Source organism: Trichomonas vaginalis, chromosome VI (assembly GCF_026262505.1).
Source record: "Trichomonas vaginalis G3 chromosome VI, whole genome shotgun sequence".
NCBI lineage: Eukaryota > Parabasalia > Trichomonadida > Trichomonadidae > Trichomonas > Trichomonas vaginalis.
In genome coordinates, this window is record NC_067208.1 from 12609908 (window position 1) to 12636514 (window position 26607).

At 34.2% G+C, this 26607-nt stretch overlaps 9 protein-coding genes and 2 pseudogenes across 11 annotated transcripts, besides 2 other annotated features; 8 read left to right on the forward strand and 3 right to left on the reverse strand.

The window, feature by feature from the left end:
• Positions 1-1690: 1690 nt before the first annotated feature.
• Positions 1691-2196, forward strand: TVAGG3_0853900 (uncharacterized protein; the record flags this gene model as incomplete). The annotated part of the gene is made up of 1 exon (XM_051249370.1): positions 1691-2196. A coding segment is annotated over one exon (506 nt), but the record flags the coding sequence as incomplete, so codon positions are not given.
• Positions 2197-3591: 1395 nt separating this feature from the next.
• On the reverse strand, positions 3592-4491 carry TVAGG3_0853910 (uncharacterized protein; the record flags this gene model as incomplete). The annotated part of the gene is made up of 1 exon (XM_051249371.1): positions 3592-4491. One exon carries the CDS (start codon positions 4489-4491, stop codon positions 3592-3594), a length of 900 nt encoding a protein of 299 aa, XP_051084846.1.
• A 2798-nt stretch (positions 4492-7289) lies between these two features.
• Positions 7290-14691: a mobile genetic element.
• On the forward strand, positions 8714-9776 carry TVAGG3_0853930 (protein of unknown function, DUF4106 family; the record flags this gene model as incomplete). The annotated part of the gene is made up of 1 exon (XM_051249372.1): positions 8714-9776. A coding segment is annotated over one exon (1063 nt), but the record flags the coding sequence as incomplete, so codon positions are not given.
• Positions 11298-11690, forward strand: TVAGG3_0853940 (uncharacterized protein; the record flags this gene model as incomplete). Its single annotated transcript, XM_051249373.1, has 1 exon — positions 11298-11690. The coding sequence occupies one exon, from the start codon at positions 11298-11300 to the stop codon at positions 11688-11690; it is 393 nt and encodes a 130-aa protein (XP_051084848.1).
• On the forward strand, positions 11868-12831 carry TVAGG3_0853950 (annotated as a pseudogene). Its single transcript has one exon. A coding segment is annotated over exon 1 (964 nt).
• TVAGG3_0853960 (uncharacterized protein) lies at positions 13428-13715 on the reverse strand (the record flags this gene model as incomplete). The annotated part of the gene is made up of 1 exon (XM_051249374.1): positions 13428-13715. A coding segment is annotated over one exon (288 nt), but the record flags the coding sequence as incomplete, so codon positions are not given.
• TVAGG3_0853970 lies at positions 13917-14462 on the forward strand (annotated as a pseudogene). Its single transcript has one exon. A coding segment is annotated over exon 1 (546 nt).
• Positions 14692-17018: 2327 nt separating the features above from the next.
• TVAGG3_0853980 (uncharacterized protein) lies at positions 17019-17918 on the reverse strand (the record flags this gene model as incomplete). The annotated part of the gene is made up of 1 exon (XM_051249375.1): positions 17019-17918. The coding sequence occupies one exon, from the start codon at positions 17916-17918 to the stop codon at positions 17019-17021; it is 900 nt and encodes a 299-aa protein (XP_051084850.1).
• A 472-nt stretch (positions 17919-18390) lies between these two features.
• TVAGG3_0853990 (protein of unknown function, DUF4106 family) lies at positions 18391-18713 on the forward strand (the record flags this gene model as incomplete). The annotated part of the gene is made up of 1 exon (XM_051249376.1): positions 18391-18713. A coding segment is annotated over one exon (323 nt), but the record flags the coding sequence as incomplete, so codon positions are not given.
• A 2014-nt stretch (positions 18714-20727) lies between these two features.
• Positions 20728-26607: part of a mobile genetic element that runs on past the window's edge.
• Positions 21813-23423, forward strand: TVAGG3_0854010 (protein of unknown function, DUF4106 family; the record flags this gene model as incomplete). Its single annotated transcript, XM_051249377.1, has 1 exon — positions 21813-23423. The coding sequence occupies one exon, from the start codon at positions 21813-21815 to the stop codon at positions 23421-23423; it is 1611 nt and encodes a 536-aa protein (XP_051084852.1).
• On the forward strand, positions 24454-25134 carry TVAGG3_0854020 (uncharacterized protein; the record flags this gene model as incomplete). Its single annotated transcript, XM_051249378.1, has 1 exon — positions 24454-25134. The coding sequence occupies one exon, from the start codon at positions 24454-24456 to the stop codon at positions 25132-25134; it is 681 nt and encodes a 226-aa protein (XP_051084853.1).

The window sequence follows — 26607 nt, forward strand, 5'->3', positions numbered from 1 at the left end:
GAAATTTGCGGAGAGGTCTTGACCAATATTGCTAGAGAATTTTGTGTTCCACAATAGTTACTCATAAATAGTCTCTCATCGCCATTACTATGCGAGCCCATAACCTAAACATCTTGTTTTATAATTGAATTTTTGAGAAATTTCAAGTCTGCGGTTCCGATTATTTTGTTCTATTGATAGATATTAGTATGAAAACATAGCTCCCAGTATTCTCACAGTACATTGATCTTAGCGCGTGTTGTCACTAAACAAACATCATCTTAAAAAAATTAGCCCTTTTTGCGTTTTGAAGACACCTATGGGTGTTCTTAGTAGATTTATCCGCTTCCTTATTGGCGTGTAGAAATAATGGCGGGGCGCGAATAGGATTGAAAAGAAAATGTTTCTTTCTCTTAAGTGGAACGTGTGTTAAATCCTGTAGGTGATGGAAGAATATTAAAAAAAGCGGATGTGAAGGGTGGAGTAGGAGCTGTGCTGTATTTCTGGACTACAGGGTGGTGTAAGAGGTTCAATCCAAATTTTTTGGGGTGGGGCGATGTCGGAGATATATATAAACGTCAGATCCCGCCATCCACAACGAACAACAAATAACACCAAAACACACTTTTGGTTCTTTCATTCCGTTTCTAATCGTAATTTAATGTAATAATCATGGATCGTGGATAGCGATTTTTACAAAAATCACGGAACACTTATATCTATATTCTTATATCAAAGATATCTTGCAACAATCAACAAATAATTGTATGTTTAAAAATAAACGATCAAAATTATCCTTTCATTATTTTAAACACTAAAATTAGTTTTTAACTGATTGACCTAAAAAGCAATTCATATCAATTCATTCATTAAATAAACAAAATAAATATTTGAGAGTTATTTCAAAAAAAACACATTGAATTTATTAATTTGTCTCAATTTCAGTATTATAAATTTTTATAATTTCAATATTTTGAAATACACTTTTTAATATTTCAATATTTATGATATTTCAATGTATTAAGTGGTCTCAAATTGAGCTTCTCAAATATAAGTTGGCCTATTCAAATAATAAAATTAAATAATATTTAAAATAATAAATAAAAGTGATTGAGGTCATAGCAAAACGGCTGTTTCAGTCATTAATTCTTAAAATAAAAAGGGTAAAAACTAAATACAATGGGTAAAATTCAATAGTGTCTGTGCTATCGTTCAATTTGAAGGTGTCTTTTGAAACCGCAAGACACATTGAATTTTTGAATAGTGTATTATGGTTTGACAGACACCAATGAAAAAAATAAAATGATATTTATTTTAAATATATAAGATCCTTATATAAAATATAAATATTTTATCGTTTTATTTTCTTGTTTTAGAAATGTTTTTTATTGAAAAATCAATAAAACTAACTCCAAAATAAAATTTTTGATTTAAAGACACTATGATGACACCAGGCAAATCTTCCAAGACACCTATCGTCGGGAATCTAACAACTCTATCAGCAGACAAATAATTGATTGAGGTGATATAAAAATTGAATTTAATTCAATGATCAAACCGACCCATTTGTATCTCAAAAATATAATTTTTTCTATGTCAGAGTTTTGATCCCTTTAGGAATCTTACATATACAGCCTTAATTTTCAAGATTTAATAATTATTGCTCAATGATGTAAAACCGATTCAGAAATTAATATTAGAGTGTCAGAGTATGTTTATTTGCGATCTTTTCTCATTACTAGTAAGTTGTTCATTTCTTGTAGCCCTAGAAATTTATTCTTATAATCCAGAATTTGCTTTATTCGGATATGAAACTCCGGATTGGACACCGGCATCATTCTTTAAAGTTAAGCGCAAAATTGATGTGCCTCTAGAAAAAAATTGGCCAGTATTACGATATATAAATGAAACAATAGAAGATCCTACGCAATACCATTTCTCATATAGAAAACCGAAAGAAACACACGACTACAACTTTTATTACAAGACACTTCAGACTACACACTATAGACTTGAAAGAGCATATGTTAGCTTTAATGGTGCTGTAGGTCTTGATGAAAACACCATTTTCCAACCAACAGATTTTGAAAGGAACGCTACAAATGCAAGTGTTGTAGGCCATTACCGCGAGGTTATTGTTACAGGATATTTATGGGCAACATATAATTTTGGCCATTCATTTGAAGATTTTTTCACTCCACTATTTTTAATTCCTGAAGAAATTAGAAGGAGATCACATATTATTGTATTCTCAATGCCATTTCTCTATAATACACTCCTGGATCTTCTAGGCTTTTTACCAGATCGAAGAATATATTTACCAAAAAATAAAGGTGAATATATTTCGGCTGATATACTCCATTGTTTTGCAAATAGAACCTTTTACATCAGTCAATGGGGGCCAAACACTTACAGATTTAAACGGTTCTTGCATGAAAAATTCGAATTAGATAAAATTACACCATCTGAATACTGCTTTACAAACAGGCCTAAAGGCAAGAGAAGGCATATTCATAATCTTGATGAAGTAATAAATTCAGCAAAAGCAAAGTTCCCAACAATTGATTGGAAATTTATTCCAGATAATCATACAAATCTTATTGAATGCGCCAGGGATTTCAAAAAGATTAAGTTTCTTTTCTCTCCTGTAGGTTCAAACATTTGTAAATGCATTTTTATGGCCGACAATACTGTTGTTATATGCGTTACAGCGAATTTCCCTGAAAATTCTCTGGCAGGTTTCTGTTTAAGTTGTAAATTATTTGAGTTACAATATGATTCAATCTCTGCTCATCATTTAGAATATGGTTCACCAATTAATGTGAACGATGCATTATTCCATATAGAAAAATGTTTGAAAGTATTAGAAACTGGAAATTGGAACGTATATAAATAATAAGAATATTAAAATTAATTTTGAAAATAATCTATTTAAAGTCGATTTATATTCAATTTTTTGAATAAATTCAAAATCGACTCGTAATCCAATAGTTGACAATTTGTAATATCTTTAAAATAGACGCATTATTCATATGGCGCAATGAAATAAAAAAATCAAAATGTGTAAAGCATATTTTGAATATACTTACTATGCAATTTCATACCAGTCTCTATTAAGTTATCGATATTACAATAAATAAGAAAATGATTGTTGAAGTTCTGTGTAGCTGTCAATGTTACATTTGATAAAAAAAATTAAAACATAAATTGAGTATAGCAAGCATTAATCCATTACTTCTAACTTTTTTAACAATTTGATGAAGTTTTAAGAACGACGATATATCTTGTTTGGCCAATTGTACAATTGCTACTTAATTCTGATTAAATTATAAAACATAATCTACATACAAAAATATAGTAATGCAATAATCTCGGGAACATGGCTCTCAATTTTGAATAGTTTACGAATTTCTCAAATAAAATTGAGGGGATTATGTTCCCGAGATTTTTGCAAAAACAGTTTTTTAAAAAGTTCTATAAATTCTTTTACAAAACAATATAACAATATGTATATCTTCAATATTTAGGTCAGGTAAGTGGGGCTTCCAGGCGCGTTGCGCCCTCTAGCCCCGAAGATGTTTAGTATAAATGAAGTTTTTATTCGGAAAATTGTTAGTCTTCTGGTGTGAATTCGGAGGACTCTTCTTGGATAGAGTCTTGTATTTCCTCCTCTTCTTCCTCCTCCATTGCTTCTGGGAAGAAGCCTTCTTCTGGGTCGAAAACATTATATAATGTGTAATTGAATGACACATTATATCTTTCTTTGAGTTCGCTCCTGACAAAGAACTTAGTTCCAGGAATACAGAAGACTTCTGTGCGTTGGAAAAGCTGATGTCCTGGAACGAATTTGGCAATTAGAGACTTCTTTTTTCCGAATTGTTCAGGAGTTTTCATGACGACAGTAACAACATCTCCATCTGCGAGGTCTTGTTGTTGTTCGGAAAGGTAAAGAGCAATGATATGAATGGTTGCTGCGTTGAATTCGAGAAAGTCGAATTCAAATTGTGTTGTCGTATAATATTCAAACCATTTTGTACGGTTGTCTCCGAACTCGTCAACGTATTCATCTTCGTCATATCCGTAACTAAAGACTTGGAATTCGGCAATTCTCTTGTCGAATGACCGTTGGATGTAACGAGGAAGATTTTGACGAACTTGGTATAAAGTTCTCAACATTATAAGCTTAGTAAATGTTGGAAAATACTGAACTAAGACATCGCTAAGCTCAATTGGACTTGGAATTGTCTTAGTAAGTTCAATTGAACTAGTAATTGCTTTGTTCAGAACTTCACAGAACTGAGTATTGTATGTAGCGTCTGGTTGTGTGTTTTCTTCGGCGTCTTTGAGATATTTAGAGCAAATTTGTTGAAGAATTTCTCTTAATTCGCTGTTAGACTTTTTGGTGGTTATTCTAACCGCTGTGCCAGTTCTTGGAGGTTGTGGAGCTTTGGCTTTGGTTAGCGGTTGAGAATTGTTAATGTTTGAATTGTGGTTAACAGCGTTGGCTTCCATTAGATAAAAATGAACTGACCAAAAAAGACAGATATTTAAATATTTGAGATAAACCGTTTTCGTCAACGGTAACCCCCTCTATTTTTTTATTTTATTTAATAGTTACCGTTAGAAAAACGGTTTATCTCAAATATTGAATGAACTATAAACGTTTTTTGTTTTCTATATATACTTTTTTGTCCAACGGTAAAACTTTTTACACAACGGTTTTTGAGAGTCGTCGCCGTTGACTTTTTTGTAGAGCACTCAAAATAGTATAACTTTGTCCGGACAAGTAAGGGTCTATCGTCGCTACAGGAAAAGTTACAGGCATTCCAAGGAAGTATACTTTGAGAAGCCTTTTCTCCATTATAGAATGAGATAGGACGGTTATTTTACAAAACTGACAACACTTTGACCGAGTAGTTTTTTGTGCTGAACAAAAAGTGTCATATAAACATCTGTCAAAAACCGCTTTTTAACTTCACTTAAAATGCCACGTAAGCTACGTAAGAATATACGTAAGAGGAAGGGAGCATTGAAACATCCAATAGTAAAACTGACACCACAACAACAGTTGCAACAACAAATGATGAATGACCCCACTATGTTGCAACAAATGTCAAGCAACCCTATGCTTTTAAACCGAGTTATTGGTGCACAGAGTGGAGGTTTAAGAGCGGCACTTTTAGCGAAAATGGCAGGCTATGGTGGAGCTGCAGACGGAACAGCTTATAACCCTCAAAGTCAAATGAATTTGAGTTCACTCAAAAATCAAATAACAGATGTCAAAAAGTCAAACATAGACATACAGTGAAAACGAAAAGAAACTAGAATATGACAGACAGACAAAGAAACTAAATGAGTTAAACGTAGAGAAAAAGAAGAAAGAAGAACAACTGAAAGAACTAAGTACAGAGGAATATGCGAAAAAAGTGTCAGAAAAAGCAGCAGAAGTAGCAAAAATGGAACAAGATGTTATAAATTTGAAAAACCATACTACTCAATATAAAGTACTGAAAGATGAAGAGATAAAACAAAAAGCCATGAAGACATATATGGATAGCGATGAGTATAAAAAAGAAGTTGAAGCAAATGTAAAGGCAGAAAAACTTTTACAGTTGCAAAACCAAACCGTACAGTATGAAAACTTAGCACAAGAAAGTAAAAATAACGACGCAGCCATGCAAAAGGCAATGAAAAGCGCAGAATATATAAAAGCTAATAATGACTGGTTAGATGCCCAAGCCAACGCTAAAGCAGCCCAACTTATAGGGTCAATAAGGACAAAAATACAAGCGGATGAAGACAGTTCAAATGAAGCTTTAATGAATGCTGACTTTAAGAATGCCTTCGAAGCTCTTCATAGTAAGGTGAAACTAGTGAACGACTTCTCATCTGGAAAGAAACTGAAGTCTGAAGGTTTCGACAAAGAGTTAAGAGAAGTAGCACAAAATATGACGAAAATAACAGATGCAGCAACGAGACAGGCAGTTCAAAGTGCCTATGACGCCGTTAGAGCAACTGTTGTGGAAAGTCAAGAAAAAGAGTTACAACAGACCAAAACAGACCTAGTAAATGCTTTCTTAAAAACGAAAAGTCAGGTAGGACATTATGCTGCAGATGGAACATATGTGCCAGCTGGTGGAACTTATATACCACCAAACCCTCCAAGAGAAGCACCTGCACCAGGACTACCTAAAACATTTACATCGTCACATGGACACAGACACAGGCATGCACCAAAACCAACACAACAACCAACAGTTCAAAATCCAGCACCACAACAACAACCAAAACCAACAGTTCAAAACCCTGCACAACAACCAACAGTTCAAAATCCAGCACCTGCACCACAACCAAAACCAGCACAACAACCACCTCCACAACCAGCACAGCAACCAACAGTTCAAAACCCTGCACAACAACAACCACAAACAGAGCAAGGACATAAAAGAAGTAGAGAAAAAGGAAACCAAGAATTCTTAAAAATGCTTAAGGAAGATTATGGTTACCCAGATACTCTTGACTTTAGTGACAGATATAAAGAAGCTATTAGAAAGTTCAAGGAAGGAAATACTGACCCGAACCTATTTAGCTTTATGGTTGAGCATCAAATCGGATATAATCTCAAACCTGGAAAATACAAGCTCGCTAAGGGATATGATTTAATAGCATATCATCCAAATGACATGAATGAATTTACTCCGAGATATTTGATGTCAGAGCTAAATGATAATTCAACTCTCTTCATGAAACGCGTAAAAAATAGAGACGGAACGAAAGAAGAAAGGTTTATGAGTCCGGATGACTTAGATAGGGAACTTGTTAAAAACGGTCTCGGAATATATGAAATGCCAGCAGATGAGGTACAAGAAACTCCACAGGAAGAAGTTCAGATACAACCAGACATGGAAGAAATAGTTCAGCAACAACAGCTAGAAGAGCCTGAAGGAAACGAACAAGTCCCTCCTTTGGAAACTAACTTCACAGAACTAGATGAAGATTTGGAACAGCCGAAAAATCTTGACCCTCAACAAGAGTATGAGGTGAATATGGAATCTTTCCAAGAGTCTAAGAAAAATTCGGCTGACATAGTAGAAGAATATCGAAAAATGTTCACCGACATACAAAAGACTCCAACATCAGATGAAAATATTCAGCATAGAATGGAAGTACTGAAAGAAAATGTACGCAAATACAATAATCCTTTTTACTTACGACCATATAACGTTCAATCTTTGGCTGAACTCGGTGAAAATAAAAGGTTAAATTTCAACAAAACATATAGAAATGAAACATTGTTTAAAGTTCATTCAGAACCTAACCAATATGGAAACAAACCTACTTTTGTTTCTGCAGACTATGGAACTACAATGAAATGGGGTCATAAAGCTAATCCGGATAGGTGGTTCATAAACTTACAACCTCAATTCCAAGAAGTTGTAGACGCAATGGAAGTGAATGGTGAACCAGATATAACGGGTATTTTCAGCGCGGCTTTAATGCCATTGAAAGATATGAAAGATGCAGATATTTTGGACCAGTATGAAATGAACATGGCTGAGGGAAATATAACACCTGACGTTCTAGAACATTTATCTCAAAGAACTACACAGAACCATAGAGATGGTATATTTGGTGAAGAGTTTAGAAAGAAAGTTAGGGAGAGAGAAGGAAGAGAACCTATTGTACATGACCTTGCAAACGAAAGTTTGCAAAATGTCATAAAAACTTACTTTGCAGACAATGAAATGAGAAGGGATGAATATTTAAGAAAACTCAAATGGACAGTACCAAATGAAATGTTAGTATTGAAAAACATGTTCCATGACAAAATAAAACCAACTACAGAAATAAATGACGCAAGACTGAAACGTTGGGTAAAAGCTTTCCCATTCACAAAAGATATTATTGGTTACATGGAAAGAAAACCAGAATGGCTACAAAAACATATATTTGGAAACGAGCTTATTCCATATGGACAAGCTCTGTTTGAAGAGCTTGAACCGGAAACTCAGGAAAGAGTCATGCAAACAATAAGCGAAGACTCAAATACAAACTATGACAAAATCTTTCTAGGATATAGGTTACCTGAGATGGGCGACCAGAGCCCAAAGGCAAAAAGGACATGGGAAATTTACAACATACTAGGTGAACATGAGGCAAAGATGCTACAACTTGAAGCAGAGGGCAAGTTACCAAAAGCGACACAAAAGAAAGAGTAGAACAAAGTGAAAGTAGTGAAGAAGTAACTTCATCTAGTGAAAGTAGTGGCAATGAAGGAAAAAGAAGAGTTAAAGATTCAGTTAAAAACTCAGTCAGGAAGAAAGTAAAGCTTGGTCCGAGTGGGTTCTATTATGACATATAAATCCAACTATTCTATTTTTACCCATATGAAATGTACGCCGCTCAGAATATAACGCCAACAGTTTTGGATGCCATGAACGGAAATGTTTCCGAATGGTATAACGAATGCGATAATGCCATTAGAAGGTCAGAAATAGTTCCTGGAACTTACGAATATACAACTGCTGTTTCTTATGGAAACGTAGGTGAGTTTGGAGAAGGTTCTTCAACAACAGTAGATATTGCTTGCGACAGGTTTCATATTATTTCTATTGACAACTCATTCTTATACGTGGAACAAGACATTGAAATAAAACCTTCTTCCAAGTTGTCTGACAAGAAAGGTTGCAATGGAATTTTCTATGTCGGATACCAATATGCTCCAGAAGTTTTCATGGGATATAAGATATATTCTAACTCTGACTTAGTTCAAACAGTAACATGGGCAAACTATGAATGGTTCGCTTTGAGAAACTCAGTACAACCACAAGCTAGAGAACAAACAGACCAGTATGCAACTATTGAGAAAATAAGAAGACTTGACCCTAACGTTCCAGGAGTTTATGTTAACCTTTCTGGTTCAGATGGAACTGCTGCCACTAAAGTAAAACTGAAACTTAGAGTTCCTTTGTCATCTTTCCTCATCTTCAGGTTTTTAAGATACTTGCCAAACTGGGCAGGAAAAATTTCTATCGAACTTACTCCAAGCAAAAATAACTTAGTCATTGCACCAACACAAGACCCATTCACTATTACAGACGTAAAGGGAACAAATCAAACGTCATTCGTCGAATTTTGCAAAGACAAAGTTGACTTAGACTTTGGTTTCTCAAACTTCAACAATGAAGTAAACTATTATTTCAATGCTGCTGGAACTGCTTGGGACCCAGTTAAGTTCACATGCGAAAAATTTGAATGCAAGAGAATAGAAAGCAGACTTGCAGTCTATATGTTGGACCCAGATATTTCAAATGCTTTAGCTGCCAAATATATTGCAGTTCCACTTATGTTCCCTATACACCAAATATCTGTCAAAGACTTTGCAGGTGAAGTTGGAAACCAAAATCCAGGAGCCGCAGGTGCAAGAACAGATATTGCTTTAACAACTGCAATGAAACATGCAGATACTATGTTTGTACTGTTCAGACGAACTATAAATGACTATTCTTGTTTCTACAACCCTGGTATTAAATATCATATAAACATAGATGGCAAATATTATCCAAGAGAAGAATATTCTACAGTTGAGGATATGAGGTCATACAACTTGACATTAGATGCTATGAACTTTAACAACAACTTCACAACAACTATTAACCCTGAAATGCAAAGTTCTATTATGCCATATGTGAAAGTATGGACTCATACAGGAGGTCAAAAAACTCAATATACAAATGGAGACCGTTCAAACTTTTGGCTTGGCATTCCATTTGCTGACTCAGAAGACTTTATGGGTAGTATTTCAACTGTTGGTACAGTTCAAATACAATATACTGGTGACAGAGACGGTCCAGATGAATTGAGAGCAAAGAAGTTTACAAAACCAATAGCACTTTTCACGGAAGATGCTCTTTTGAAGATTCGTTCGATGAAACCTGCTGGGGCTCCTCAGATTGGCATAACGACAGCTTCCATCGAGCAGATTTTGGCAGCAGGTCAGTAAGTTGTTCTTGAACTGACTTCTCTCCGTCAAATATTGACAGTACGCCAGTTTTGACATAATATTGTATTATAAACTTTCCTTTAGTAATATCTGTAAGTTTTGAAGTTATATTTTTGTCTGCTTCAAGAACTTTCACCATTTCAGTTATACCAACTTTCTTTGCTTTATGAAAATATTTAGGTTCAGCAAAGACTGCTATTCTATAACATTTTCCATTGTTTGTGTAAAGAACTATTCTGTCAATGTATTTGTATTGTTTGTGAGTATAAACTTTGTTCTGCTTCAATTCAATAAGATATCCGAATACGTCCATCTTTTTATTCTAAGTAAAATGTCATTTCCGAAAAATAGAAGCGTAAGTGTTTCAAAAGGTTTAATGGCGGTGGCAGATGTTAAGTTAAATTCACCAACCCAAACAAACAGTCAAAGTGTTATTGTCAATGTCAAAGACAGAGATGTTGAAGTGGGGAAACCATACGAAGACGAAGATGGTATAACAATTGTTCCTGTAAAAGAACCAACATATCCTGAAGTTAACAGAGACTTAAGTTCTGTTGCAGATATTCGAAACGACTACCAACAACTGAAAGACAAACTTCAAACTCAGGAGAAGATTTGTCAAGCTTTAAGTATAATGTTAAACTTGGCGAACACAACCCTGTAAAAGTGAACTCATATGTCATTGCACCTCATGAAGTTTTGAAAGAACTATTGAAACTTTTGACAGAGGCAGACGATATAAACATCAAAGAAATAGAACCCGACATTGGTTGCTGTGGTGTTTCATATAATGTCATTGACAAGATATACGTTATGAAAGGAGGTGAAACGTTGAACTTAAAATATAGTTTCCCAGACGTTATAAAAATATTTGACGACCACAACATTTCATTAAAGTTTATTTGCTAAGTAAATGGCAGAAGACATAATGGTTTATACTATTACGACTAAAAACCCTGAGTCATATAATTCTATAACAACAAACTTACAAAGTCCTCAAGGACGATATTGTAAACTAACCTTAAACACAATGACGACTAAAGCCTGTTTTGCTCTTTTGACACCAGAAGACTTTATTGTTGTGAATGGTAAAAAATACTCCTTTGAAGATACTTACTCAGATATACCACCAACAGGTTTTGTTGACTTATTTAATACTTTAAGTACGGGTGTAACATGTGCTGCAACTAGAGCAGGTTTCATTATGTTTGGATGTCCGACTGAGTTTACTATAAACGATATGAGCTATAATAAACTTATTTCTGGTTTTTACTACCAACAGTTTCCTATAACAGGAAAAGGTGTCATACAAGGAATGTCTATTCCATTGACATTAAGCACACCAATCTTATATATTGTTTCAAACTTAGGTTCAAAGTGTTATTCGAATGTCGACAGAAACTATTATGACCAAAAGATACTTATGCGTATAAACAATACTTTCTCTGCTGGTTTGCCTATTGTTCATTCGAATGCAGAATTTTCAACCTTAGTGAACTCAAACACTTTGGCAAGTATAACGTTGACATTAGTTGACGCAAACTTTGTTCCTGTAAAACTTTTATGTCCTATGTATTTGTCAATGACGGCAGAAAGTTTCGAATTGGAAGATGCAACTGGTGAAAGTATTGTATTACAAGAACAACTTCAACAACAAATAGCTCAAGAACAACAAATGCAACAAATGGAACAACAAAGTCAAGAATAAAAAAATAATATTTTTTTTTATTTTTATAAAAATGTACAGAATAGATGTTTCAGATTTTTATGACTTCCAAGCATTCAGAAATATGTGTCCATTTAGAGACTATAACAAAGCAGTCGAGAATTTGAAACGTTTAGTCATTTATGTTGACTCTGCCCCAGAATGTTATGTCATGAAAGAATGGGATGTTGTCTTTAACAAACCAAGAGCAACAATAGTGTCTGAACAAGAATGTAGACAGAAACTTAAGAAAATAAAAGTTGTACAAGTTGGCATGAAGATGTTAGATGCTTGGGATATCTTATTGTCAAAGTTAGAAGATTTTTCAGTTCGAGGTATAAAGTTCTATACACCTTCTCCAAACTTCTATTCTATCTTCACTGGATATAAATACGAACAAGTAGAATGGAAACACAGTATTATAGAAGCTTGGTTAGACCATGTCAAAGAAATTATATGCAATGGAAACGAAAAGGTTTATGAGTATATCTTATGTTGGTTTGCAAATATCTTACAACATCCAAGTGCTAAAAATGAAACTGCTCTCATTATAATTGGAAAACAAGGAACTGGTAAGAATACTTTCTTTACAGATATTTTGTGCAAACTGTTAGAAGGTTATTCGAATCCGAATATGACAAACTTAGAAAACATCTGTGGCAAGTTTAACTCCTCAATAGAGAATATGAAACTTATAGTTTGCAATGAACTTCAAAGTATAGATACAACAAAAGTTTTGAACTCAGATGCTTTGAAGAGTCTTATAACAGACAAAGTTGGAGTTGTTGAAAGAAAGTATAAAGACCAAAGAGTTTGTGAAAATGTTGCAAACTTCATTATGGTTTCAAACAATGCTGTTCCGATGCAGTTAGAAAGTTCTGACAGAAGATATGTAGTTGTCAGAACGTCAGAAGCTCATATGCAAGATACTGAATATTTTGACGCTTTGTCAGAATGTTTGACATCTGACTTTTACAACCACTTGTTCTCATATTTCATGACATTAGATATTTCTAAGTTCAATCCAAGACAAATTCCACATACCGAAGAGAGACAAACATTGTTAGAAGCAAACAAGAGTGTTTATGAACTGTTCGTAGATGAAACTGACTTTGTGTCATTAGATGAAAGGTCATTGTACGATTCGTATAAACAATATTGTCAAGAGTATGGTTATATGCCAGCGTCTAAACGAACATTCTTGGCAAATGTCAAAAGTCTTTTAGATGTTCAGAATGGTGTATATACAAAGAAAATTTTTTCTGAGTAAATTTTAAAAAAAAATATTTTTTATCCGATAGAAAAGATGACGAAATAGATTTCAGTAAACAAGTACATGTCAGGAGTTAAAGAAGAACTAGACCCATTCACATATTTGAATGTTTATTTCTACCATTTTGAAAAGTCTTCATTCAGCAAAGTTTGGAACATCGAACCAGTTAAGTTTGCTATTGTGACTAAAATGGTGCGAAATTTGAAGACTTAGACATAGAAGGTTTGTTAGCAGTCAAAGAAAGTTTTGACAGAAGGTTCTCAAACCTTAAGAAGGCAAAGCATACAAACTTGTTATACCTTATGAACCAAAGAAGACAGACGACTATGAATATTATGAGTCTAAAGTTGTAGAAGTTCAAGGTAAATTGGGTAAAAAGCTATTAGAGTCTAAGCCAGTGTTTACTCCTAAAGAGGAAGAGAACATTGACATTGACCCAGAAATGTTCTAAAAATAAAATTTTATTTTTACATGTCAAATTTCTTCTTCGGTGGAATTGGCTCTGGTTCTTTCTTCTCTTCTTCTACTTTCTTTTCTTTCTTTTCTTTCTTCTTCTTCTCTGGTGGAGATATGTCAAATTTCTCAGAACCATATCTATGTAAAAGTTCTTTGTCCTTTAATAGCTCTTCTATTCTGTTTTCTATTTCATCTTCAAGAACAGCGCATGTGTCTTCTTTGCATTCTAAGAACTTTTGTTGGACTTCATCTTTCCAATCGGCGTCATCTCTGTCAACAAGTCTGTCATTGACAAATTTTAAGACTGCTCTTTGTAATGTTTTATGGTTCTTGTCATATTCCCAGAAACAGAACTTTAGAACAAATTCACCTTTCTTGTTTACATTATGTAAGGTTTTATGGTCTACAGATGTTTTGCTGTCGAAAAGCTTGTCTCGAATATAGATAGCGAAATCGCTAGACATTTTCTAAAAGATAAAAATTTTAATTTTTCTAAAAATATGTTAGAAAAAAGTTTGCTGACATTGACAAGAAATTTGAGAATGTTTTAAACAAGAACAAGAGGAAGTTAGAAAATGCTCAGATAAAGCCTATACATGAAAAGTTCTTATTTGCTCAGAATGGTATAACAGGTCTAATTGCACCACCTGGGTCGGGTAAGACTTTCACTTATCTTAAAATGGCTGCACAACAACAAGAACTAGATGAGAAGAACCCATTTTATGAGTTAGTTGTTATTTGTAGTACTTCTGGTCAATTTGACCAAACCGTCAATTCGTTCAAAGATATTATAAAGAAGTCTAAGTTAGTATGTATAAAGGATACTGAGTTGTTAGATTGGATAAAGAAGTACCAAAGAAGAGTTTTGAAGTATAATGCTATAAATGAGTATATAAATTCGAAGTTTAAAGAACCTAATGAGGAAATGCAGAGAATATTAGACAAACACCACTTCAGAAACAAACAGAAAGAGATAGAATACATTTCGAAGAAATTGCAATCTTACGATTGGAAGACTTACCCTCATAGATGTCTTCTTATCTTAGATGATTTCGCCTCTCATCCTTTGTTAAAGAACAGAGAACAAGATATGTGTCGAATTCTTAAGAAGCTCAGACACTTTAACATCTCAGTTGTCATTTGTGTACAGACAGCAAAGAGTTTAAGTAAGGATGTTAAAAGAATACTTACTGACATAATACTTTTCCCCAGATTGTCCGAAGACGATTTCATGGAACTTATGAAAGAGTCCATGGCAGGTAAGTTTGACAGACACCAATGAAAAAAATAAAATGATATTTATTTTAAATATATAAGATCCTTATATAAAATATAAATATTTTATCGTTTTATTTTCTTGTTTTAGAAATGTTTTTTATTGAAAAATCAATAAAACTAACTCCAAAATAAAATTTTTGATTTAAAGACACTATGATGACACCAGGCAAATCTTCCAAGACACCTATCGTCGGGAATCTAACAACTCTATCAGCAGACAAATAATTGATTGAGGTGATATAAAAATTGAATTTAATTCAATGATCAAACCGACCCATTTGTATCTCAAAAATATAATTTTTTCTATGTCAGAGTTTTGATCCCTTTAGGAATCTTACATATACAGCCTTAATTTTCAAGATTTAATAATTATTGCTCAATGATGTAAAACCGATTCAGAAATTAATATTAGAGTGTCAGAGTATGTTTATTTGCGATCTTTTCTCATTACTAGTAAGTTGTTCATTTCTTGTAGCCCTAGAAATTTATTCTTATAATCCAGAATTTGCTTTATTCGGATATGAAACTCCGGATTGGACACCGGCATCATTCTTTAAAGTTAAGCGCAAAATTGATGTGCCTCTAGAAAAAAATTGGCCAGTATTACGATATATAAATGAAACAATAGAAGATCCTACGCAATACCATTTCTCATATAGAAAACCGAAAGAAACACACGACTACAACTTTTATTACAAGACACTTCAGACTACACACTATAGACTTGAAAGAGCATATGTTAGCTTTAATGGTGCTGTAGGTCTTGATGAAAACACCATTTTCCAACCAACAGATTTTGAAAGGAACGCTACAAATGCAAGTGTTGTAGGCCATTACCGCGAGGTTATTGTTACAGGATATTTATGGGCAACATATAATTTTGGCCATTCATTTGAAGATTTTTTCACTCCACTATTTTTAATTCCTGAAGAAATTAGAAGGAGATCACATATTATTGTATTCTCAATGCCATTTCTCTATAATACACTCCTGGATCTTCTAGGCTTTTTACCAGATCGAAGAATATATTTACCAAAAAATAAAGGTGAATATATTTCGGCTGATATACTCCATTGTTTTGCAAATAGAACCTTTTACATCAGTCAATGGGGGCCAAACACTTACAGATTTAAACGGTTCTTGCATGAAAAATTCGAATTAGATAAAATTACACCATCTGAATACTGCTTTACAAACAGGCCTAAAGGCAAGAGAAGGCATATTCATAATCTTGATGAAGTAATAAATTCAGCAAAAGCAAAGTTCCCAACAATTGATTGGAAATTTATTCCAGATAATCATACAAATCTTATTGAATGCGCCAGGGATTTCAAAAAGATTAAGTTTCTTTTCTCTCCTGTAGGTTCAAACATTTGTAAATGCATTTTTATGGCCGACAATACTGTTGTTATATGCGTTACAGCGAATTTCCCTGAAAATTCTCTGGCAGGTTTCTGTTTAAGTTGTAAATTATTTGAGTTACAATATGATTCAATCTCTGCTCATCATTTAGAATATGGTTCACCAATTAATGTGAACGATGCATTATTCCATATAGAAAAATGTTTGAAAGTATTAGAAACTGGAAATTGGAACGTATATAAATAATAAGAATATTAAAATTAATTTTGAAAATAATCTATTTAAAGTCGATTTATATTCAATTTTTTGAATAAATTCAAAATCGACTCGTAATCCAATAGTTGACAATTTGTAATATCTTTAAAATAGACGCATTATTCATATGGCGCAATGAAATAAAAAAATCAAAATGTGTAAAGCATATTTTGAATATACTTACTATGCAATTTCATACCAGTCTCTATTAAGTTATCGATATTACAATAAATAAGAAAATGATTGTTGAAGTTCTGTGTAGCTGTCAATGTTACATTTGATAAAAAAAATTAAAACATAAATTGAGTATAGCAAGCATTAATCCATTACTTCTAACTTTTTTAACAATTTGATGAAGTTTTAAGAACGACGATATATCTTGTTTGGCCAATTGTACAATTGCTACTTAATTCTGATTAAATTATAAAACATAATCTACATACAAAAATATAGTAATGCAATAATCTCGGGAACATGGCTCTCAATTTTGAATAGTTTACGAATTTCTCAAATAAAATTGAGGGGATTATGTTCCCGAGATTTTTGCAAAAACAGTTTTTTAAAAAGTTCTATAAATTCTTTTACAAAACAATATAACAATATGTATATCTTCAATATTTAGGTCAGGTAAGTGGGGCTTCCAGGCGCGTTGCGCCCTCTAGCCCCGAAGATGTTTAGTATAAATGAAGTTTTTATTCGGAAAATTGTTAGTCTTCTGGTGTGAATTCGGAGGACTCTTCTTGGATAGAGTCTTGTATTTCCTCCTCTTCTTCCTCCTCCATTGCTTCTGGGAAGAAGCCTTCTTCTGGGTCGAAAACATTATATAATGTGTAATTGAATGACACATTATATCTTTCTTTGAGTTCGCTCCTGACAAAGAACTTAGTTCCAGGAATACAGAAGACTTCTGTGCGTTGGAAAAGCTGATGTCCTGGAACGAATTTGGCAATTAGAGACTTCTTTTTTCCGAATTGTTCAGGAGTTTTCATGACGACAGTAACAACATCTCCATCTGCGAGGTCTTGTTGTTGTTCGGAAAGGTAAAGAGCAATGATATGAATGGTTGCTGCGTTGAATTCGAGAAAGTCGAATTCAAATTGTGTTGTCGTATAATATTCAAACCATTTTGTACGGTTGTCTCCGAACTCGTCAACGTATTCATCTTCGTCATATCCGTAACTAAAGACTTGGAATTCGGCAATTCTCTTGTCGAATGACCGTTGGATGTAACGAGGAAGATTTTGACGAACTTGGTATAAAGTTCTCAACATTATAAGCTTAGTAAATGTTGGAAAATACTGAACTAAGACATCGCTAAGCTCAATTGGACTTGGAATTGTCTTAGTAAGTTCAATTGAACTAGTAATTGCTTTGTTCAGAACTTCACAGAACTGAGTATTGTATGTAGCGTCTGGTTGTGTGTTTTCTTCGGCGTCTTTGAGATATTTAGAGCAAATTTGTTGAAGAATTTCTCTTAATTCGCTGTTAGACTTTTTGGTGGTTATTCTAACCGCTGTGCCAGTTCTTGGAGGTTGTGGAGCTTTGGCTTTGGTTAGCGGTTGAGAATTGTTAATGTTTGAATTGTGGTTAACAGCGTTGGCTTCCATTAGATAAAAATGAACTGACCAAAAAAGACAGATATTTAAATATTTGAGATAAACCGTTTTCGTCAACGGTAACCCCCTCTATTTTTTTATTTTATTTAATAGTTACCGTTAGAAAAACGGTTTATCTCAAATATTGAATGAACTATAAACGTTTTTTGTTTTCTATATATACTTTTTTGTCCAACGGTAAAACTTTTTACACAACGGTTTTTGAGAGTCGTCGCCGTTGACTTTTTTGTAGAGCACTCAAAATAGTATAACTTTGTCCGGACAAGTAAGGGTCTATCGTCGCTACAGGAAAAGTTACAGGCATTCCAAGGAAGTATACTTTGAGAAGCCTTTTCTCCATTATAGAATGAGATAGGACGGTTATTTTACAAAACTGACAACACTTTGACCGAGTAGTTTTTTGTGCTGAACAAAAAGTGTCATATAAACATCTGTCAAAAACCGCTTTTTAACTTCACTTAAAATGCCACGTAAGCTACGTAAGAATATACGTAAGAGGAAGGGAGCATTGAAACATCCAATAGTAAAACTGACACCACAACAACAGTTGCAACAACAAATGATGAATGACCCCACTATGTTGCAACAAATGTCAAGCAACCCTATGCTTTTAAACCGAGTTATTGGTGCACAGAGTGGAGGTTTAAGAGCGGCACTTTTAGCGAAAATGGCAGGCTATGGTGGAGCTGCAGACGGAACAGCTTATAACCCTCAAAGTCAAATGAATTTGAGTTCACTCAAAAATCAAATAACAGATGTCAAAAAGTCAAACATAGACATACAGAAACAAATAAGTGAAAACGAAAAGAAACTAGAATATGACAGACAGACAAAGAAACTAAATGAGTTAAACGTAGAGAAAAAGAAGAAAGAAGAACAACTGAAAGAACTAAGTACAGAGGAATATGCGAAAAAAGTGTCAGAAAAAGCAGCAGAAGTAGCAAAAATGGAACAAGATGTTATAAATTTGAAAAACCATACTACTCAATATAAAGTACTGAAAGATGAAGAGATAAAACAAAAAGCCATGAAGACATATATGGATAGCGATGAGTATAAAAAAGAAGTTGAAGCAAATGTAAAGGCAGAAAAACTTTTACAGTTGCAAAACCAAACCGTACAGTATGAAAACTTAGCACAAGAAAGTAAAAATAACGACGCAGCCATGCAAAAGGCAATGAAAAGCGCAGAATATATAAAAGCTAATAATGACTGGTTAGATGCCCAAGCCAACGCTAAAGCAGCCCAACTTATAGGGTCAATAAGGACAAAAATACAAGCGGATGAAGACAGTTCAAATGAAGCTTTAATGAATGCTGACTTTAAGAATGCCTTCGAAGCTCTTCATAGTAAGGTGAAACTAGTGAACGACTTCTCATCTGGAAAGAAACTGAAGTCTGAAGGTTTCGACAAAGAGTTAAGAGAAGTAGCACAAAATATGACGAAAATAACAGATGCAGCAACGAGACAGGCAGTTCAAAGTGCCTATGACGCCGTTAGAGCAACTGTTGTGGAAAGTCAAGAAAAAGAGTTACAACAGACCAAAACAGACCTAGTAAATGCTTTCTTAAAAACGAAAAGTCAGGTAGGACATTATGCTGCAGATGGAACATATGTGCCAGCTGGTGGAACTTATATACCACCAAACCCTCCAAGAGAAGCACCTGCACCAGGACTACCTAAAACATTTACATCGTCACATGGACACAGACACAGGCATGCACCAAAACCAACACAACAACCAACAGTTCAAAATCCAGCACCACAACAACAACCAAAACCAACAGTTCAAAACCCTGCACAACAACCAACAGTTCAAAATCCAGCACCTGCACCACAACCAAAACCAGCACAACAACCACCTCCACAACCAGCACAGCAACCAACAGTTCAAAACCCTGCACAACAACAACCACAAACAGAGCAAGGACATAAAAGAAGTAGAGAAAAAGGAAACCAAGAATTCTTAAAAATGCTTAAGGAAGATTATGGTTACCCAGATACTCTTGACTTTAGTGACAGATATAAAGAAGCTATTAGAAAGTTCAAGGAAGGAAATACTGACCCGAACCTATTTAGCTTTATGGTTGAGCATCAAATCGGATATAATCTCAAACCTGGAAAATACAAGCTCGCTAAGGGATATGATTTAATAGCATATCATCCAAATGACATGAATGAATTTACTCCGAGATATTTGATGTCAGAGCTAAATGATAATTCAACTCTCTTCATGAAACGCGTAAAAAATAGAGACGGAACGAAAGAAGAAAGGTTTATGAGTCCGGATGACTTAGATAGGGAACTTGTTAAAAACGGTCTCGGAATATATGAAATGCCAGCAGATGAGGTACAAGAAACTCCACAGGAAGAAGTTCAGATACAACCAGACATGGAAGAAATAGTTCAGCAACAACAGCTAGAAGAGCCTGAAGGAAACGAACAAGTCCCTCCTTTGGAAACTAACTTCACAGAACTAGATGAAGATTTGGAACAGCCGAAAAATCTTGACCCTCAACAAGAGTATGAGGTGAATATGGAATCTTTCCAAGAGTCTAAGAAAAATTCGGCTGACATAGTAGAAGAATATCGAAAAATGTTCACCGACATACAAAAGACTCCAACATCAGATGAAAATATTCAGCATAGAATGGAAGTACTGAAAGAAAATGTACGCAAATACAATAATCCTTTTTACTTACGACCATATAACGTTCAATCTTTGGCTGAACTCGGTGAAAATAAAAGGTTAAATTTCAACAAAACATATAGAAATGAAACATTGTTTAAAGTTCATTCAGAACCTAACCAATATGGAAACAAACCTACTTTTGTTTCTGCAGACTATGGAACTACAATGAAATGGGGTCATAAAGCTAATCCGGATAGGTGGTTCATAAACTTACAACCTCAATTCCAAGAAGTTGTAGACGCAATGGAAGTGAATGGTGAACCAGATATAACGGTATTTTCAGCGCGGCTTTAATGCCATTGAAAGATATGAAAGATGCAGATATTTTGGACCAGTATGAAATGAACATGGCTGAGGGAAATATAACACCTGACGTTCTAGAACATTTATCTCAAAGAACTACACAGAACCATAGAGATGGTATATTTGGTGAAGAGTTTAGAAAGAAAGTTAGGGAGAGAGAAGGAAGAGAACCTATTGTACATGACCTTGCAAACGAAAGTTTGCAAAATGTCATAAAAACTTACTTTGCAGACAATGAAATGAGAAGGGATGAATATTTAAGAAAACTCAAATGGACAGTACCAAATGAAATGTTAGTATTGAAAAACATGTTCCATGACAAAATAAAACCAACTACAGAAATAAATGACGCAAGACTGAAACGTTGGGTAAAAGCTTTCCCATTCACAAAAGATATTATTGGTTACATGGAAAGAAAACCAGAATGGCTACAAAAACATATATTTGGAAACGAGCTTATTCCATATGGACAAGCTCTGTTTGAAGAGCTTGAACCGGAAACTCAGGAAAGAGTCATGCAAACAATAAGCGAAGACTCAAATACAAACTATGACAAAATCTTTCTAGGATATAGGTTACCTGAGATGGGCGACCAGAGCCCAAAGGCAAAAAGGACATGGGAAATTTACAACATACTAGGTGAACATGAGGCAAAGATGCTACAACTTGAAGCAGAGGGCAAGTTACCAAAAGCGACACCAAAGAAGAAGAGTAGAACAAAGTGAAAGTAGTGAAGAAGTAACTTCATCTAGTGAAAGTAGTGGCAATGAAGGAAAAAGAAGAGTTAAAGATTCAGTTAAAAACTCAGTCAGGAAGAAAGTAAAGCTTGGTCCGAGTGGGTTCTATTATGACATATAAATCCAACTATTCTATATTTTTACCCATATGAAATGTACGCCGCTCAGAATATAACGCCAACAGTTTTGGATGCCATGAACGGAAATGTTTCCGAATGGTATAACGAATGCGATAATGCCATTAGAAGGTCAGAAATAGTTCCTGGAACTTACGAATATACAACTGCTGTTTCTTATGGAAACGTAGGTGAGTTTGGAGAAGGTTCTTCAACAACAGTAGATATTGCTTGCGACAGGTTTCATATTATTTCTATTGACAACTCATTCTTATACGTGGAACAAGACATTGAAATAAAACCTTCTTCCAAGTTGTCTGACAAGAAAGGTTGCAATGGAATTTTCTATGTCGGATACCAATATGCTCCAGAAGTTTTCATGGGATATAAGATATATTCTAACTCTGACTTAGTTCAAACAGTAACATGGGCAAACTATGAATGGTTCGCTTTGAGAAACTCAGTACAACCACAAGCTAGAGAACAAACAGACCAGTATGCAACTATTGAGAAAATAAGAAGACTTGACCCTAACGTTCCAGGAGTTTATGTTAACCTTTCTGGTTCAGATGGAACTGCTGCCACTAAAGTAAAACTGAAACTTAGAGTTCCTTTGTCATCTTTCCTCATCTTCAGGTTTTTAAGATACTTGCCAAACTGGGCAGGAAAAATTTCTATCGAACTTACTCCAAGCAAAAATAACTTAGTCATTGCACCAACACAAGACCCATTCACTATTACAGACGTAAAGGGAACAAATCAAACGTCATTCGTCGAATTTTGCAAAGACAAAGTTGACTTAGACTTTGGTTTCTCAAACTTCAACAATGAAGTAAACTATTATTTCAATGCTGCTGGAACTGCTTGGGACCCAGTTAAGTTCACATGCGAAAAATTTGAATGCAAGAGAATAGAAAGCAGACTTGCAGTCTATATGTTGGACCCAGATATTTCAAATGCTTTAGCTGCCAAATATATTGCAGTTCCACTTATGTTCCCTATACACCAAATATCTGTCAAAGACTTTGCAGGTGAAGTTGGAAACCAAAATCCAGGAGCCGCAGGTGCAAGAACAGATATTGCTTTAACAACTGCAATGAAACATGCAGATACTATGTTTGTACTGTTCAGACGAACTATAAATGACTATTCTTGTTTCTACAACCCTGGTATTAAATATCATATAAACATAGATGGCAAATATTATCCAAGAGAAGAATATTCTACAGTTGAGGATATGAGGTCATACAACTTGACATTAGATGCTATGAACTTTAACAACAACTTCACAACAACTATTAACCCTGAAATGCAAAGTTCTATTATGCCATATGTGAAAGTATGGACTCATACAGGAGGTCAAAAAACTCAATATACAAATGGAGACCGTTCAAACTTTTGGCTTGGCATTCCATTTGCTGACTCAGAAGACTTTATGGGTAGTATTTCAACTGTTGGTACAGTTCAAATACAATATACTGGTGACAGAGACGGTCCAGATGAATTGAGAGCAAAGAAGTTTACAAAACCAATAGCACTTTTCACGGAAGATGCTCTTTTGAAGATTCGTTCGATGAAACCTGCTGGGGCTCCTCAGATTGGCATAACGACAGCTTCCATCGAGCAGATTTTGGCAGCAGGTCAGTAAGTTGTTCTTGAACTGACTTCTCTCCGTCAAATATTGACAGTACGCCAGTTTTGACATAATATTGTATTATAAACTTTCCTTTAGTAATATCTGTAAGTTTTGAAGTTATATTTTTGTCTGCTTCAAGAACTTTCACCATTTCAGTTATACCAACTTTCTTTGCTTTATGAAAATATTTAGGTTCAGCAAAGACTGCTATTCTATAACATTTTCCATTGTTTGTGTAAAGAACTATTCTGTCAATGTATTTGTATTGTTTGTGAGTATAAACTTTGTTCTGCTTCAATTCAATAAGATATCCGAATACGTCCATCTTTTTATTCTAAGTAAAATGTCATTTCCGAAAAATAGAAGCGTAAGTGTTTCAAAAGGTTTAATGGCGGTGGCAGATGTTAAGTTAAATTCACCAACCCAAACAAACAGTCAAAGTGTTATTGTCAATGTCAAAGACAGAGATGTTGAAGTGGGGAAACCATACGAAGACGAAGATGGTATAACAATTGTTCCTGTAAAAGAACCAACATATCCTGAAGTTAACAGAGACTTAAGTTCTGTTGCAGATATTCGAAACGACTACCAACAACTGAAAGACAAACTTCAAACTCAGGAGAAGATTTGTCAAGCTTTAAGTATAATGTTAAACTTGGCGAACACAACCCTGTAAAAGTGAACTCATATGTCATTGCACCTCATGAAGTTTTGAAAGAACTATTGAAACTTTTGACAGAGGCAGACGATATAAACATCAAAGAAATAGAACCCGACATTGGTTGCTGTGGTGTTTCATATAATGTCATTGACAAGATATACGTTATGAAAGGAGGTGAAACGTTGAACTTAAAATATAGTTTCCCAGACGTTATAAAAATATTTGACGACCACAACATTTCATTAAAGTTTATTTGCTAAGTAAATGGCAGAAGACATAATGGTTTATACTATTACGACTAAAAACCCTGAGTCATATAATTCTATAACAACAAACTTACAAAGTCCTCAAGGACGATATTGTAAACTAACCTTAAACACAATGACGACTAAAGCCTGTTTTGCTCTTTTGACACCAGAAGACTTTATTGTTGTGAATGGTAAAAAATACTCCTTTGAAGATACTTACTCAGATATACCACCAACAGGTTTTGTTGACTTATTTAATACTTTAAGTACGGGTGTAACATGTGCTGCAACTAGAGCAGGTTTCATTATGTTTGGATGTCCGACTGAGTTTACTATAAACGATATGAGCTATAATACAAAACTTATTTCTGGTTTTTACTACCAACAGTTTCCTATAACAGGAAAAGGTGTCATACAAGGAATGTCTATTCCATTGACATTAAGCACACCAATCTTATATATTGTTTCAAACTTAGGTTCAAAGTGTTATTCGAATGTCGACAGAAACTATTATGACCAAAAGATACTTATGCGTATAAACAATACTTTCTCTGCTGGTTTGCCTATTGTTCATTCGAATGCAGAATTTTCAACCTTAGTGAACTCAAACACTTTGGCAAGTATAACGTTGACATTAGTTGACGCAAACTTTGTTCCTGTAAAACTTTTATGTCCTATGTATTTGTCAATGACGGCAGAAAGTTTCGAATTGGAAGATGCAACTGGTGAAAGTATTGTATTACAAGAACAACTTCAACAACAAATAGCTCAAGAACAACAAATGCAACAAATGGAACAACAAAGTCAAGAATAAAAAAATAATATTTTTTTTTATTTTTATAAAAATGTACAGAATAGATGTTTCAGATTTTTATGACTTCCAAGCATTCAGAAATATGTGTCCATTTAGAGACTATAACAAAGCAGTCGAGAATTTGAAACGTTTAGTCATTTATGTTGACTCTGCCCCAGAATGTTATGTCATGAAAGAATGGGATGTTGTCTTTAACAAACCAAGAGCAACAATAGTGTCTGAACAAGAATGTAGACAGAAACTTAAGAAAATAAAAGTTGTACAAGTTGGCATGAAGATGTTAGATGCTTGGGATATCTTATTGTCAAAGTTAGAAGATTTTTCAGTTCGAGGTATAAAGTTCTATACACCTTCTCCAAACTTCTATTCTATCTTCACTGGATATAAATACGAACAAGTAGAATGGAAACACAGTATTATAGAAGCTTGGTTAGACCATGTCAAAGAAATTATATGCAATGGAAACGAAAAGGTTTATGAGTATATCTTATGTTGGTTTGCAAATATCTTACAACATCCAAGTGCTAAAAATGAAACTGCTCTCATTATAATTGGAAAACAAGGAACTGGTAAGAATACTTTCTTTACAGATATTTTGTGCAAACTGTTAGAAGGTTATTCGAATCCGAATATGACAAACTTAGAAAACATCTGTGGCAAGTTTAACTCCTCAATAGAGAATATGAAACTTATAGTTTGCAATGAACTTCAAAGTATAGATACAACAAAAGTTTTGAACTCAGATGCTTTGAAGAGTCTTATAACAGACAAAGTTGGAGTTGTTGAAAGAAAGTATAAAGACCAAAGAGTTTGTGAAAATGTTGCAAACTTCATTATGGTTTCAAACAATGCTGTTCCGATGCAGTTAGAAAGTTCTGACAGAAGATATGTAGTTGTCAGAACGTCAGAAGCTCATATGCAAGATACTGAATATTTTGACGCTTTGTCAGAATGTTTGACATCTGACTTTTACAACCACTTGTTCTCATATTTCATGACATTAGATATTTCTAAGTTCAATCCAAGACAAATTCCACATACCGAAGAGAGACAAACATTGTTAGAAGCAAACAAGAGTGTTTATGAACTGTTCGTAGATGAAACTGACTTTGTGTCATTAGATGAAAGGTCATTGTACGATTCGTATAAACAATATTGTCAAGAGTATGGTTATATGCCAGCGTCTAAACGAACATTCTTGGCAAATGTCAAAAGTCTTTTAGATGTTCAGAATGGTGTATATACAAAGAAAATTTTTTCTGAGTAAATTTTAAAAAAAAATATTTTTTATCCGATAGAAAAGATGACGAAATAGATTTCAGTAAACAAGTACATGTCAGGAGTTAAAGAAGAACTAGACCCATTCACATATTTGAATGTTTATTTCTACCATTTTGAAAAGTCTTCATTCAGCAAAGTTTGGAACATCGAACCAGTTAAGTTTGCTATTGTGACTAAAATGGTGCGAAATTT